General features: G+C 40.1%; 2 protein-coding genes across 30 annotated transcripts in view; both read right to left on the bottom strand.

The window, feature by feature from the left end:
- Positions 1-11,643, bottom strand: part of adamts9 (ADAM metallopeptidase with thrombospondin type 1 motif, 9) — a 196,191-nt gene extending 184,548 nt beyond the window's left edge. For 21 of the 23 annotated variants that reach the window (XM_057847215.1, XM_057847191.1, XM_057847190.1 and 18 more), the window contains exon 1: positions 10,918-11,643. The gene's annotated coding sequence lies outside the window, so the exon portion shown is untranslated. The remainder of the gene's footprint in view (positions 1-10,917) is intronic. The other 2 variants (XM_057847196.1, XM_057847204.1) reach the window with 1 other exon arrangement.
- A 195-nt stretch (positions 11,644-11,838) lies between these two features.
- The window catches only part of magi1b (membrane associated guanylate kinase, WW and PDZ domain containing 1b), a 220,767-nt gene continuing 217,057 nt past the window's right edge, over positions 11,839-15,548 (bottom strand). For all 7 annotated transcript variants that reach the window (XM_057847217.1, XM_057847216.1, XM_057847218.1 and 4 more), the window contains one exon: positions 11,839-13,692. In XM_057847217.1, coding sequence (XP_057703200.1) covers positions 12,491-13,692 — 1,202 coding nt within the window. In that variant the 3' untranslated portion in view covers positions 11,839-12,490. The remainder of the gene's footprint in view (positions 13,693-15,548) is intronic.

Below are 15,548 nucleotides of genomic sequence, written 5' to 3'. Positions count from 1 at the left end.
CAACAACAACAAAAAACTGGTCACACAATGTGAAGTTTGAAGGGTTTTTGGGACAATTGGCCCTAGCAAAATTCTTTACCCTAAACTTAACCGCAACCTTCAAATATTTGTATGAACACATTTCAACTTCAAGAAAATCTTCCTACAATAAGAGGAAACTGTTAGTGTCTTAAACTTCTGTCTCGACAGTGTTTATTCACGGCAACATGGCTGTGAGCAGCTGATTCGGCAGGTACTTCTCAGAGCACACCGGGACCGAATGGCTTGACCAGTAGAAAATGAATCATTCAACACGGTCACAGAAAAAGAGCAGACATTTCTGCATGCATCCTTTATGACAACCAGCTATAACTATTTCATTGGCCCAGCTCACTGAGGTAGCTTTCAAAATGTCATTTCATTTCTGTGAGAAAATGAGTAACTTTTCAAACCACATATTTTATACTACAGGGTGTACAATACCAAAAGCAGCTTAAGCATGAAACAAGATGAGGCGCTTTGTGGAAGAAGAGCGCTGAGGAGGTGGCACCGCTTGAATGTGCACTGTGAAAACAGGGAATTGACTTATTTACCAATTGGATGAGCTGAATTATGCATAATTCATCTGAGCTGGGAGGAGGCAGAGGAAGAAATCAGGAAAAAAAAAAAAAATTAGAGATAAAAAAACAACTGCTTAACAGTGCTTAATTGTTATTTCCCATATTTGTATGACTACTGGATATTACATGTACGTATTTTTTCAATTATAGCAAAAGACTTTTTTACAGGCCAACTTCTTAATAACTCTATGGCAGCCATTTACAGCAGTAGATGTAGATGTCTGCTGCCAGTGAATGATCATTGCCATTGACGGCGATAGACACTCAATCCATTTGAACTATGAGGTCTTTAATTGGATTGAAAATTGATTGGACGTCTAACACCGTCAATGACAACAAATGAGTTAAATGTACAATATGCAGCATGTCATGTTGCTGAATTACAAGCAAAAAACAGGTTAATTTCTAATGTCAAGACAAATGTACTGGATTACAACCAGAGGTGCGTAGAGTAGCCAAAAATTTTACTCAAGTGGGAGTAGCGTTACTTCAAAATAATATTACTCAAGTAAAAGTAGTCATCCAAAAAATGTACTCGAGAACAAGTAAAAAAGTATCCAGTGAAATGAATACTCAAGTAATGAGTAACATTGTGAGTATCTGTTTTTTTTTTTTTTTAAACAATGGTATTTTTTTCTCTTAGCACAAACTTATCGATATGAACTGTTGTTATGATACTGTACAATAACAAATTACATAACCACACTAAGCCAAATTTTTTTTTTTTTTTTTAATCATTTAATTCCAGAGGAAAAAAAAGAGAAATGAAGCATTATTTGTCCAAAGAGCATGAGTGCCCTCTAGTGGAGAAATAGTGAATATTGTAGTTCCTTCATCGTTACTATTATGAAATCAAAAGGATCATATCTCCGGTTTTCCATGGTCAATCAGTGCCAAATAAAAACGTAAAATCCACCCTTTTGAGTCATTTTGAGGGCAGCGCTCTATCTCAAATACTTCATTTTCTACGGTGCTATTCGGACGCCACATGGTTAAACAGGCTGGCGTGATCATAGAACGGCAAGCTTGCATCAGATTGGTGTAAAATCGACGTCTCATTGGTGAAATTAGTAGCGCTACTCTTGGCATCACTGACAAAAATAAATCAATCTAATATGTAGAATATAGAGGAAAAATGTAACGACTCTCGTGTAGCTCATATTAGCAACTAAGAGTAGCGTTTTTTCTTCACAAATCTACTCAAATAAAAAGTATGGCTTATTAAGACTACTCTTAAAGGTACATTTTTCTCAAAAAGTTACTCAAGAAATGTAACCGAGTACATGTAACGTGTTACTACCCACCTCTGATTACAGCTTACTTTCCATTATTTTAGTCGAGTGCTTGTTTCCCAACAATTACTGCATCATGTCAAGCTGCTGTCCAAAAGAAAGTACTATTGATCCCTCGGTCATGCGGGAGCGATATAATAAGCTCTTAACTAAGGTTAACACTTATTTACTTGTGAGATTCCGGCCCCCTGACATTTGTCAGGCTCAAGGAACTTTTTGTTCAATTTTCAAGGCAGGGCTTGTCAGGGGCTGACTGTTTTCAATCTGTCAAAGTGCCGAACGGGTTTTTTTGCTGTCTGCTTGCATTTCACTGTGAGTGCACAGCACATCCAAGCGAGAACAACTCTAGTTCAATCAGCTTCACTTTTAATACTCACCTCCTACAAGTATGCCTCAATTCTGTCTCTAGCCTCTTGCTTGAGGGTGTCAATGATGGCCTTCTGGACAGCAGTCAGGTCGGCAGTCTTGCCCATGATTGCGGTTTTAAGTAATGAACCAGGCTGGGAGTTTTTAAAAGCCTCAGGAATTGTTCGCAGGGTTTGAGTTAATTGGTTGATTCAGATGATCAGGTTAGTAGCTTCTCTAGAGTACCTTTTCATCATATGCTAATTTTTTGAGGTATGGATTTTTGTTTTTTCTTGACTTTTTTGCCAAAATCATCAATATTAATAGAAGTCCCAGAGAATTCTGGTACTCCTACTAGTCCCAAACAATGGCCGATATGGCCTGTCCCCTGGAAAACCCAGAGGTGGCAAAAATGACCCAAGTGCTTTTGAATTGGCAAGTCGTTGTCGGACAGACAACAGCCGTTCATATGGAAATGCAACCACTAGACATACATTAACTTCAGAAAAAATGACCACAATCCATACTCCTTGCCCCTGATTCAGTCCTTCTAAACTATAGACACAATTCCTGCTTTACACTCAAATTGCAGTTCTAAAATGCTTTTTTTTTTTTTCTCTTCAGAACAATGTACACATTTTGGCCATTCTTTCTGTCGTTATGTGTGGAGTATAGGAGAAGTGAATTAAAAAAATGTGTAAAAAGTGTCAAACTTCATAAGTAAATGTAATTAAATAAATGTAGCTTGACTTTAACTGACTCAAACTATCACAAGAGTCACGGAGGAAAGGCCAAATCGGCCATTGCTAGGGAATATTAGGAGTGTTTGTCTTGGGAAATGCCAAGTCGGCCTCTGCTGGGTTTTCTAGTGTTTAAACAATAAAAGGCTTGAACTACTTCAGTTGTGTGTAATGAATCTAAAATATATGAAAGTCTCATGCAGTCATGTCCAAAGTTCGGCCCGGGGGCCAAATGCGGCCCATGGTCAAATTTCATCCGGCCCCCAGCCTTTGTCATAAAATCCATAACATCTGGCCCGCACACAGACTTAATAAATTAGTCAGCAGTACTGCCACCAGCATATGAAGTAGCTTACACACTAAATGCTGCTCTTCATTTACCCACTAAAAGGCAGCAGCACTCTAAGCAACATTACCCCGTGTGACCCTTTACTCCCAATTTTCTAAAATGGCGACAATCAACAAAAAAGTTGACTGCGATGGCCGACACTTCAAGGATAGGTGAAAATTGGACTATTTCTTCACTAAAATACGCAACTACCGTGTCTGCCTTATTTGCAAAGAGACAGTCGCTGTGTTTAAAGAGTTCAATGTGAGGCGATGTTACCAAACAAGACACGCTGACCTGTACGACAAGATTACAGGCGGCTAGAAATTGAAGCAACTTGAAGCTAGTTTAATTTCACAGCAGCAGTATTTCGCAAGAGCCCGAGAGTCGAAAGAGAACGCCACAAGGCTAGTTGCGAGACTGTTGAAATTATTACCGTATTGGCCCGAATATAAGACGGCCCTGATTATAAGACGACCCCCTCTTTTTCAGACTCAAGTTTGAATAAAAACTTTTTGAACACCAAATTAATTTTTATACAGAAAATAATTACAGTACATCAGAAACAAATGATTATAACAATATATTTGAGAGAAAAAGCATGTTGTTTTGCCTCATTCAAATGTTAATATCCGAACATTTAAATATGTAAACTGAAGTGCAATCACATTCGTAAATGAACGGCTTCTGGTTTTTGAAATGTAAATAAACCAATCTATTGTGATAAAACAACAAAATTGCAATAACTGCATTAACCTTCAAAGTGAAGTCTAACTGTAACTGTAGTCTTGAAACAAATCTGAAAGGAAAAACATTGCAATAAAATAATGCAAACTGGTTAAACAGAACATCGCTTCAATGATATCTGGCGCCATCTAGCGTCGTGAATGGGTATAATGTCTAGACCGCGAATATAAGACGACCCCCACTTTTTCAGTCTTATTTCAATGCAAAAAACCCCGTCTTATATTAGGGCAAATAAGGTAATTAAAAAATATAATGAGGCAAATGTGACACACAGAATAGCTTGCTAAAATTTGCTTAAATATATTGTTCTATGTAAAGGTTGTCAGCCAGGGTCGGCCCCCCGCATTTTTACCACACCAAATCTGGTCCCCTTTTCAAAAAGTTTGGACACCCCTGGTCTAATGTTTATCAGTACATTACAGAAAATAATGAACTTTATCACAATATGCTATTTTTTATTAGAAGGACAACACAATACTTCTGTAGAGGAGTCTTCACACTACTATAGCATATTTGTATGGGTCGCAAGGTGAGCAAATATCATAAGTTGTAAAAGTTTGTGCATTATCTTGAGTCGAATAAGTATTTGATCTCCAAGCAAAACACAAGTTAATATGTGTTGGGGAATCCTTTGCTGGCAAGCAAAGGGATGAGATGATTTTTGTCACTTGGAAACTGGAAAGTCAGCAGCTTAGTGTAGCCACAAGAGACAGCAGCGAGGAAAAGTAAAAATATGTGCTCCTTGAGCACTGAGATAATAGACCAAGGCTGTCAAACTAGTCCAAAATATAGTGACAGAGGAGCAGAGTTGCACAAATGTAAAGTTTTTTTGTTTTCTATTATCTCAACATGCATAATGTTAAACCATTTTAAAGCTGAAACGAATACTCGAGTAACTCGAGTTTAAAAACAGATCGGAGTAATTTTATTCACCTCGAGGAATCATTTCATTTTGCCAGCTCTAAGTATCACGTTTTGCCCGAACTACTTTTAATGTGGGACAATGCGCTGATGTCATGTGCATGGAGGAAGAAGCAATAAAAAAAATATTTAAAAAAAAAAAAAAAACCTTTCTGCAGCCGACAGCCGCTACAAACTACGCCGTCGTTGCTAAAAACTAGCCCGCACGATGCAGTGGTAGCAGGTAGCATCTGATGCGTCTCATAGATATCACATGTATGTTGAACTAAATGCGAAATGACAGAGTCAGCGGTGTTAGTAAACAGCCGCCATCTTAAAGCAGTACCCTTCTCAGCGCTAATAAGATTAACGTTACTGTCACTTGTTAGCCCTGCGGAGGGCTAGGCTTCTATTAAGACCACTGTCGATGCGTGGCTAATGTGTCTTACATACAGGCTTTATTTAATCTGTGAAACATAGCGCTGTAGAGTGCTGAAGGTGTAAAATAAAAATATGATAAAGCTAACTCAATTTTAGCTCAGTAGTCTTTGCTGGATAAAACACCAAGTAGCACTGGCCCTTAATGTGCTCCAATACAGCAGGTATCATACTGTAACGTTGACAAAGAGTCACCCGCTTCGTTAGGTTGCAATTATTTCTTTTTTGGGAACTTGTGGAACGACAGCACGTCTCTCGCTCTCCCGCACCTCCCTCACCCCCGCACGTCACGCGATGCATTCAGGAACGCATGCAAATATCCACGCAGTATTATAACCTGATATGTTACAATACATTTATTTTGAACACTGAAAAAACTCAAAATCCTATCAGGACTTACAGTTTAGACTAACTTAGTTAAAACTTAACTAGAACTTTAAAATGGCTTGACACAAATGGAAATTCAATTGAAACACGTGGGAAAAACACCTAAATTTTAAGTGATGTGTGTTATCAAGCTTAGTGGCATTTTTAGGTAAGAAATATATATATTTTTTATAAGATCTAAAAGTTTTTGGAGTGAAAGCAGTGAATTGTTTTTTTTTTTAAATTCTAGTCACATCTGAGAGGCAATTATTGGCTGTTTTCAACAATGTATATCGAAAATAAAGACATTGATTGACTGAAAATGGTTCAATATTAGATGAAATGTCTTTTTTTCTCATGTATATTTATAATTGCTCTTCACCTAAAAATATGTTTTAACCGATTACTCGATTACTAAACTATTCGATAGCTGCAGCCCTAAACCATTTTACATAAAAACAACTTAGATTTTGTTAATATAGCTATTCTAGAACGAGTCAACTTGAATGTAATTAAAACGTCAGAAAGTCCTTGATTTAAAAAGCCAATCTTTAATCTCAGTCACAGCCATGGAGCAAAACAAGTGTGACGAACATAGTTTGCCTTCCAACCATGTTGAAAGTCCTCAATTTCCAACTTTTGTCTAGCTATTTGTAGCTAGGAAGGAGATGTGTAAATTTAGTCAAAGAGAAAATGGAGAGAAAGTGAGGGGGCGATAGCAAGTCTCGACTGACGCGCTTACACGCTAGCAAAGCTTTCTGGGATTTGTATTATTAGCAGTACATTCAATACTGGCAGGAAAATTGTAATAAAGATTGGAACGATCTCTTGAGCTAGATTAGCTCTGCTGATGTGAGTCTTCTGCAGACACTTGACCCTCGTATCAGATTGTTTTCTAAGTGCAGCAGTGGAAACAAGACAGAACGTAGATGGATCATGGAACTCCATAACATGACAATTTGATGTGAAGCTGACTGAACACGTTAACGTCTCCCAGCAAGTGCCTTTTTTTTTTGTTTTGCTTTTACTTCAGACTTCTTCGCACATCTACAGTTCTAGCCCCTCTGAAACAAGAACCCGTCGCATCGGTGTTTCCACGGCAACCTGGAGCCGAAGGTCTCCAAGGTCAGCGCTGGAGCACCTGGAGCCGAGCCGAGAGGAGAACGAAAGCTTAACCTGGCTGGCCGTTGCTTCTTAGGGGCCGGAGTTTGGTTTCTAGTAGACATTTCATTAGAGTGTCTGCCTTCTGCCAGAGGCGGAGGTGATAAATCGTCACCAGATTCTGGTTGTTAATCATCTTTGGGGTCGAACAAGCAATAAAAATAGGTCCCTCCATTTGATGACGCGGAGGTGTGGAGTGTGTTCTGATAAAGAGGAAGAGGAAGAAAAAAATAGATTTAAAGAGAGGGGAGGAGAGTTTCTCTGCTAGGGAGTGTATTGCATCCATTATTTAGCACTTGCTTGCGTATGTGTGAGTAAAAGAGAAGAGAGGCAAATGCTTTGCACTATTCCAAACGTCCTTACTTTAGACCACAATCTTTATCACTTTCAGTGCAGATAGTTAATTACTCACAGTAAAATTAAAACAAAATTTATGTAATGATCCGATCGTGTAAAAATGGCACTAACCTCAAACGGAGCACATTAAAAGTAGGCCAGAAAAATCTGAAATGTTTTCATCTTGACTGTCATTTCCTCTCTGCACGGATTGGAAATCTTCAGTTGGTGCTCGTGAACACACACTTAGTAATGAACACTAATGTCATTTGTGTCACGTCTCTGCAAATATTACCAGCAATGCTGCATCAAAATATTTGCGTACACAAAGATTGATCTTCATTTAGTTACAGCGGATCCAGAAACACTTCTGTACCACCAAGTAAATCTCGGTAATGAAATAATAAATAACCAATTGAAACAAGCGGTCCTGTTAAAGAAAAACATTCAATCTGCTTTAATATATTGTTAGCTGTCCTTACTACAACTAAGGAAGCCCACAATACAGTGATCCCTTGTTTTTCACGGTTAATGGGGACCAGAACCTGCCACGATAAGTGAAAAACCGCAAAGTAGCGCCGCCCACAAAAATGTTTCCTTTTGTGTTCAATGCAAAGAATTTATTCAGATTTAACATTGGAAAGAGATACATATAAGACGTTTTTCCACTTTTTCCTCTAAAAGAAGATAAACAAAACTTTTATGTATACATACATATTTACCCTATATTGTCAAATGTATCACATTTGATACACCTGAAATTTCATGATTTTGAGACTAGTTCAGAATTTTGACTTTTTGGGGGGAAAAAAATGATGGATGCAAGTCAACACATGCATCTGCAGGTTCCATGAGAAAAGCAAACAGGATTTAGCAAGGGTTATAGATATCTGAGCGCTTATTACACATATTCATTTTGACTTTTCTTTTTACAAATTTGAAAAAAAGTTTCATTAGGACTTTATTTTTCAAATTTTGGGATTCTCTGATAATTGCTTCATATTGCTGGCATTAAAGGTTAATAGTTTTTAAGAAAATTATTTTTAAACATGAATAAAGTAGAAAAATGCTCATCTTTATTAAATACTTCACTGAGTGAGTCCACTCAAATCCGCGCCGTCTCCTCACTTACACACAATGAGTTGCCACAGCAACTGTTTAACAAGTTAAACGATGATTGACACATGCGGCGCTTTGAAGGTTCGACTTCTGAGCATCTGTGGCAAGATCGAATATTAAACATTTGTCAATCATCGTTAAATTTAATAAGCAACTCCAGTGAACTGCCTGACCAACAAAAAGCGGCAGGAGGAAGAGTGACACTAAGTGATCGGCTCGGGTCGGCTCCTCTGGATTTATTTATTAATTAATTGAAAATAAAATCTGAAATGGACCAAGGGCGCAAAGTTTGAAGCGCGAAGTAGCGAGGGATCACTGTAGTAGCTTGCTATGTCAGACAATGAGTCAGAGCCAGACTATGTCGAGTGAGCTGAACAGAAGGAAGTTGTATACACCACCGAATGGGCTAGGAAGGATTGCAAATACTGGCTATCATGGATATCTCCTTTTCATAAGCATATACAATGAGCAACAGAGAAATACAGATTTCAGTCACCCTGAATATTAACAATTTGCATAACATGTTACAGGTTCATTTGGCTCTATTGTCTGTGCTGAACAGGGTCATCCATGGGTCACAGGGGACATTTTTTGGTGCGCACTGAAACTCTGCATGCGTGAAGAACATATTCAGTGCTTCATAGGTACAGTTTAGGATTTATTGAGCTGATGTTAGCCAAAGTTAATTATGTGGTTTATTGTTAGCTAGAGCATCATCCCAAGTATTTCCAAACGTAGCCCTTACTGAAAATTTGCATTGTAAACCTTAGCTTTCTGTCTGTTGAACCAACCCTTTGTAGAAAATACAACTGATATGACAAGAAAAGATTTCATGAAATTATTCCCAATTTACTTTGCCTGTTTTTGCTATCCACTTTTAAAGTGCCCATGACAGCAAAAAGATTTATCTATTCAATTTTTGTAAGACCGCTCCATGAAAATGAGCGACTTCCTGGATTGAGGAAGAATGCGAATGTGACATCGCTGGATCACTATACAGACATTGCTATATAGCATGCAGATGGATTGTGGATTTATCTGATTTTGTGGATTAATTCGTTTATTTTTCGCATCACGCCAGCCCAATGTGCTGCAGGCTTTTGTTGCTGCACCAGGGAGAGGCATGTGAGCCTTTTTGGGTTTCAAAAAAGTTAACGGTCAAAGCGGAAAATGGCCAAAACAAGTTCGACAACTGCGGGAACATTAAACGGACGAGGAAGTGAGTAAACTACGCGTTTTGTATTATGTCAAATACTGGGATCATGGCATACGTTTTAATAAGTAGGTGGCTTGCATTTTGTAGGTGATAATGCTCCATGTCCACCGAGAAGGCCACTCGGCCGAGTAATTTAAATTTTTTATTAATTTTTTTATTATTAAAAAAAAAAAAAAAAAAAGTTTCGCTATACTCTACACATTGCACGAAACTGTCACCAGTCATACACTGGTCTTGTGCAGTAATGAGCAGACGTGACTTTTGCGGCGTATGTTAACTTTTTTTAATGCTCCGACAACACTCCCACACTTCGCACTAGATATCATCAAAACGCAACATAGATGTGCTACGTTAGATCCCACCAAGTCCAATGCGATTGGCTGTGTGAGCCCAAGGTGATCATGGGACACGTAGTCCATATACTATAACTAGAGACTAGAAAGCCGGTTCGCAGTAATTGCAGTGGGAAAGTGGCAAACATACATGTAGTTGTGTCTATCTATCTCTTTATCTATCGATCGCATAGGCAACGCAGATGAGGCAGAGACACTGTTCAAGTGGGGTTGCCGTATTATGCTGTTGAAAATAGCGGCCAATGTGCGCGTGCGTGAGATCAGGAAATCAACTTTCCTCGTTTTCAGTTTCGTTTTCCGCGTTGTCATCTAATTTTAGAGACCCTTTTGAGAAGATAGCAAAAAGAAAAAAAGAGACCAGGAGACACTTTTCAGCAGGACATAAATGCGGCACCGTTTTTTCTCTCACTTTGGATGAGTCAACAGACGTAAGCTATTTATCGCAGTTCAGCGTGATTGCAAGGTTTTGACTATGAAATGGACAAGAGGGGAGGATTTATTCAAGTCCTTCACTGAGTTCGGTAAAGAAAAAAAATCTACCGATGGGCAAAACCATGCAGCACTAGAAGTCGCATCAGTGGTAAGAAATACTCATCATTGATTAGCAACAGCAAAACAATGTTATTAAAAATAATTCAGAGACTTATTGTACTTTAAAAGTGTTGAAATTACATAAAATGCACACATTAATTGTATTTTTGGTTTTAAACATATTGTATGGCTCTCACGTAATTCCATTTAAAAATGTGTTAATGGCTCTCTCAGCCAAAAAAGGTTCCTGACCCCTGTTGTATGTAGTCGAATCGTTTTACAATTCTAATTCACATAATAATGCTATTTAAGATTTTTTTTTATGCTGTCACGGGCACTTTAATTCAAACCATGGATGGAACTTATATTTTATGCAATATATTAAAAGTGTTATTGGCTCAACGATTACAAAGACATCCAACAAAAATGAATACTGCTTTGCTTACCTTGTGACTTTGACATGACACCAGGGCATCGCACCCATAGGGATGAAAGTGCTTCAACATGTTAGGGGCCGCTGCAGGGTACTGTTCCAGGCAGTGTTCAAGCATAAAGTAGACTACTTGACTGTAAATAAAGATGATCATTTTGTCTTGATATTATGACATATAGCATATGCCTCTAAGCAATTAAGGCCATTTGACACCTTGTGACAGAGTGAAAGTAATGCAAATTGCATGATCTACTCCTTACTTTTCCTTTTGTGAACAGTTAAACTTTTGTAGTTATGCACCAGCCACTATTTTCCTCTTGATTATTTGGACACAGCTTTTGTGATGGTGGAAGAGGGTGACTGACTGGCCCTATACGTGCAATACCAAATGAGCAAGGAGAGGATGTGAGCCCGACTGCACACACGAGGGCTTTGATGTTGGATAAAGATGGAAGCTCTTTGCTTTACTTTGCTTCAAAGACTATCTCGACAAAGAAGATGGGCTAACGATGTAATTTTCCTCATTTTTATGTATGCTCAAATTTACGTCCACCAAGGTGATGATGCGATGTAGTCTTGACTACTGTTCATTTGAAATCCTAAAAGTTAGCTGAATAATAGAAAGTATAGTCAAGATTGAAGCTAGTTGGTAAAGGTAGCTCACGTCACATTTGTAATTGATATTAAACGTTTTTTTTGTTGTTTTTTTAGGTTGCAGTCACAGGCGCACAGAGCAAAAATAGATTCCTCGTGAAGTTAAAATAGAAATTGTTTCATTAAGTCATTCATGCCTCATGTTTATTTTTAGCTTGTGATGCTTGATGTCATTCATTCCAGCCCAACGCCTTCAAGTAAGGTTGGCAAGAATGCATTATTAAAATTGCATAGAATGAATCATGCCACCCCGCAAAAGGAAAAAAAAAAACACAATCTGTTGAATATATTATTTTATTTTAACATCACCATAGTTTAACTTTTATTTTCCCCTTCATTCATTCAAAAATGATCAGCTCTGAATGTACACATAATGCAAACTGTCAAAAAAAATATACAAACGAATGCAGGCTTGTGCTATATCTGGTCAAATGTCTATAAAACGGTGGCATTGGGGTTCAGAGAGAGATGGAAAGAAAGTGCAAGATAGCAAGAGAGGGAGACAGAGAGAGGCCAGTAAGGACATGCACGCCATAGGATCCTTGTGGAAAATTACAGACATATCTTTCCCCCCCATTTTATCATGTGCAGCAAAAAATGCCTGCTGAGTATCAAATAAAACAAACATATGGTTGTTAATGGAACTGTTAGGCACATCATTGTTTTTCGTTGTTTTACATTTTATGAAAAAGTCTGGATTATTCTAAATGTAGAATATCAATCCAAATCAAGGGGGAAAGGGAATAATACCATAATAGAAAAACAACTGACGCACTGTCTGGCTTGTAACTGAACGTTGTTACATCAATCTATCAAATCTGCGTGCAAGTATTGTGGTTTGTTGTGTACACAACAGGGTTTTACTTCAAAACGGCATAATGGGCACAAACACGTCATCTGAGGTACGTGTAGTGACTGTGATTGCTGTCCAATCAGATGCTCAGGTCTCTGGGGTTGTCCTTGTAGGTCTTCTTGGGTTCTGGGATCAGTGGCCTGGTGGGGCGACTGTTATTCGTCTTGGCCGTGCTGTAGTACTCTCTCACCTTCTGCGCAACAAAGAAATCGTCATCCTCTTCGTCCTCCGAGTCTTCCCTTCTGGGGCTTCTGATCGGGGAGATGTCTCGTCCCAGGCTGCGGGTTCTGGCCGGTTCTGGGGTAGAACCTCCGCTGCGGTAATTCCTGTCAGCCCTCTCGGGCGATCGACCTCTCAGCAGCGAGCTGTACCTGTGATAAGCTAAGTCGGAGTCAGGGGTGCGGACTCTAGGCAGGGAGGCGTTTCTGTAGTCGTCTCTCTGGTCGCGGGAAATGTCCCTCAGCAGGCTGTCCCCGCCGAAGGCTCTCTCCATAGTGGAAGCTCTCGTCAGGAGGCTGTCATTCAGAAAAGGACGCTCTTCCCCGGCCTCCCTGTTGAGGCGGACAAGGGCAGGGGGTTCACGCAGGATGGTGTCTTCAAAAGTGAGGCTCGGTTCAGGAGATCTCGACGGCTCCTTCAATACCGCCTCGACCGCAGCGGGCTTCTCGTTGCCACGCGCCCTACCTCTCTGTGGGGAGTCGTATCTGCGGTAAGGGTCGTGAGAGTGAGCATGGCGTCTGGTGGGGGAACGGTGGCGGGAGCGATGGGGTGACCTGTAACGGGGAGGTGAGCGGTAAGGGGAGCGCCGGGGTGAACGGTAAGGGGAGCGACGAGGTGAGCGGTGGCGAGTGTGGTGACGGCGGTGTCTTTCGGGGGAGCGACCGTGACGGTGCCCCCCACCGTGACGGCCTTCCAGGGCATTCTCTGCACTGCGTGACCGTTTGTACGCCTTGTCAGGGGAGCGGTGGCGACTGTGGTGGTGTCGGTGGCCGGATTTTCCCTTTTCATCCTTCTTCTTTTTAAATGGACTGTTGATCTTTCTGGGAGATTTTGTCCTTCTGTGTTTTCCTGTGCTGGTTTTCTTGTGAGGAGAGCGATGGCGGTGATTGGAATGGTGCTTGCCAGTGCCCGAAGAGTGATGGGTCGTCTCCTTCCTTCTCCGGGATGAGATTTGGGGTTCTGGGTTGTAACTTTGCTCCGACGGCTCATTGAAGGGCACAGAGTTTACTTCCGCAGCGTTTTGTAACCCTGAGGCTGTGCTGCTGTCGTTAGGGGTGCCGTCTGCAACACAGTGCGACATTCAGACGAGACCTGGATGGCAAACATGCTTGAAACCAAAACTTCATGACTTGTTAAACAATGGCCATGCTAAATGAGAGCCATTCGGATGTAGTTATCAGCAAGGATGGCTAGTTGTTAATGACACAGCGGCAGATTCAAAGAAAGAAAGCTCACACGAAAAGACATAAGGCAGCAGCACATCTGTGAAGCCAACGTTAACAAGAACAAACCTGGTCCCAGGTCTACTTGGATCCACCTCTGCAAGCAGACAAGGCCGACTGGTGGATGTCAGTTGAGTTTGTTGCTTGTTGGTGCCTTGGCTTGACTACACCCATTAGCCATGCTGTCATGCACTATCATGATGATGAAGACGCTCTTCATAGCAATTTAGGATTTAAAAATTCAATCATTTCCTACAGGCGCTGGGTGTAATGATCAAGACAGTAATGCTAAAGGTTAAATAACTTAAAAGGTTAAAGGTTTGTTAACCAACGACATCAGACTATGGTACGAAAAACATGTTCTCACAAGGATGTAGGAAGGTCTTTCAAATGTAATCAATATATTCCGTGCTTGTTCCCTACTAGTGAGCACTATGTAAATGCACAATCGCCTCAGTGACACACTTCTTAACAGTCCTGCCACAACACGCCATCCTTTTTAATACAGTGCTTCCTCATTTAATGGCTAGAGGGATCTATTCACTCAACAGTGAATAAAACAATGCTTGGCCAAAATAATGTAAGTTTTGCAGTATATGGCAAGTAAAACTGGAGTTCTAAACATTATAAAAGGACTATTACAGCACAGAAAAATAAGAACAGTAAGATTAAATGAATTTTATATAAACACACTGTGTTTTGACTGCTACAGTAGTACACTTTATACTAGAGGCGTGCGAAATTTCCAATTCTTAGATTATTCGCGATTCGAGAACGATTCACAAACATCCAAATTCCCATTATTCAATTATACCAGGTAAAGCAGAACTAAAACACAGTCAGTGCGGTCTTCGGAACGCAATGAGGAACGGACCGAGAGTAAATATCATGCTCAACTTATGCCGCTAGATAAAACAACAATAACACCTGACTGTGGCTGACAGCCGCTACAAACAACGCTCAGTTGCTAGTTGCTACAAACTACAGCTGAAACGAATACTCGAGCGACTTGAGTAACTCGAGTTTAAAAACTGATCCGAGTAATTTTATTCACCAAGATTAGTCGTTTATTTTGACAGCTCTAAGCATCACGTTTTGCTCGGACTACTTTTAATGCGGGACAACGCACTGATGCCACGTGCGTAGAGGAAGAAGCAAAAAAAAACTTACTGCAGCCGACAGCCGCTACAAACGACGCCGACGTTGCTAAATACTAACCCGCACGATGCTACATTGGTAGCAGGTAGCGTCTGATGAGTCTCGTAGAGATCACATGTATGTTGAACTAGATGCGAAATGACAAACTCGGCCGCGTCTGGGCAGCGTTAGTAAACAGCCGCCATCTAAAAGCAGTAGAGCGCTAAGCGCTAATAAATAAGATTAACGTTACTGTTACTAGCTCACGTAACGTTAGCCCAGCGGAGGGCTAGGTTTCTATTAATTATGACCACTGTCGATGCGTGGCTAACGTGTCTTACATACAGGCTTTAACATAACATAGCGATGTGGAGTGATGAGGGTGTAAAACAAAAACTCAATAATGCTAACTATCAATTTTAGCTCAGTAGTCATTGCTGGATAAAACACCAAGTAGCACTGGTCCCTAATGTGCTCCAATACAGCCTGTATCATACATTTATTTTGAACACTGCAAAAACTCAATATCCTATCAGGACTTACAGTTTAGACTAACCT

Source organism: Corythoichthys intestinalis, chromosome 9, assembly GCF_030265065.1.
Source record: "Corythoichthys intestinalis isolate RoL2023-P3 chromosome 9, ASM3026506v1, whole genome shotgun sequence".
NCBI lineage: Eukaryota > Metazoa > Chordata > Actinopteri > Syngnathiformes > Syngnathidae > Corythoichthys > Corythoichthys intestinalis.
Note: the sequence above shows the minus strand (reverse complement) of the source record. Positions and strands in the feature narration are given on the sequence as shown.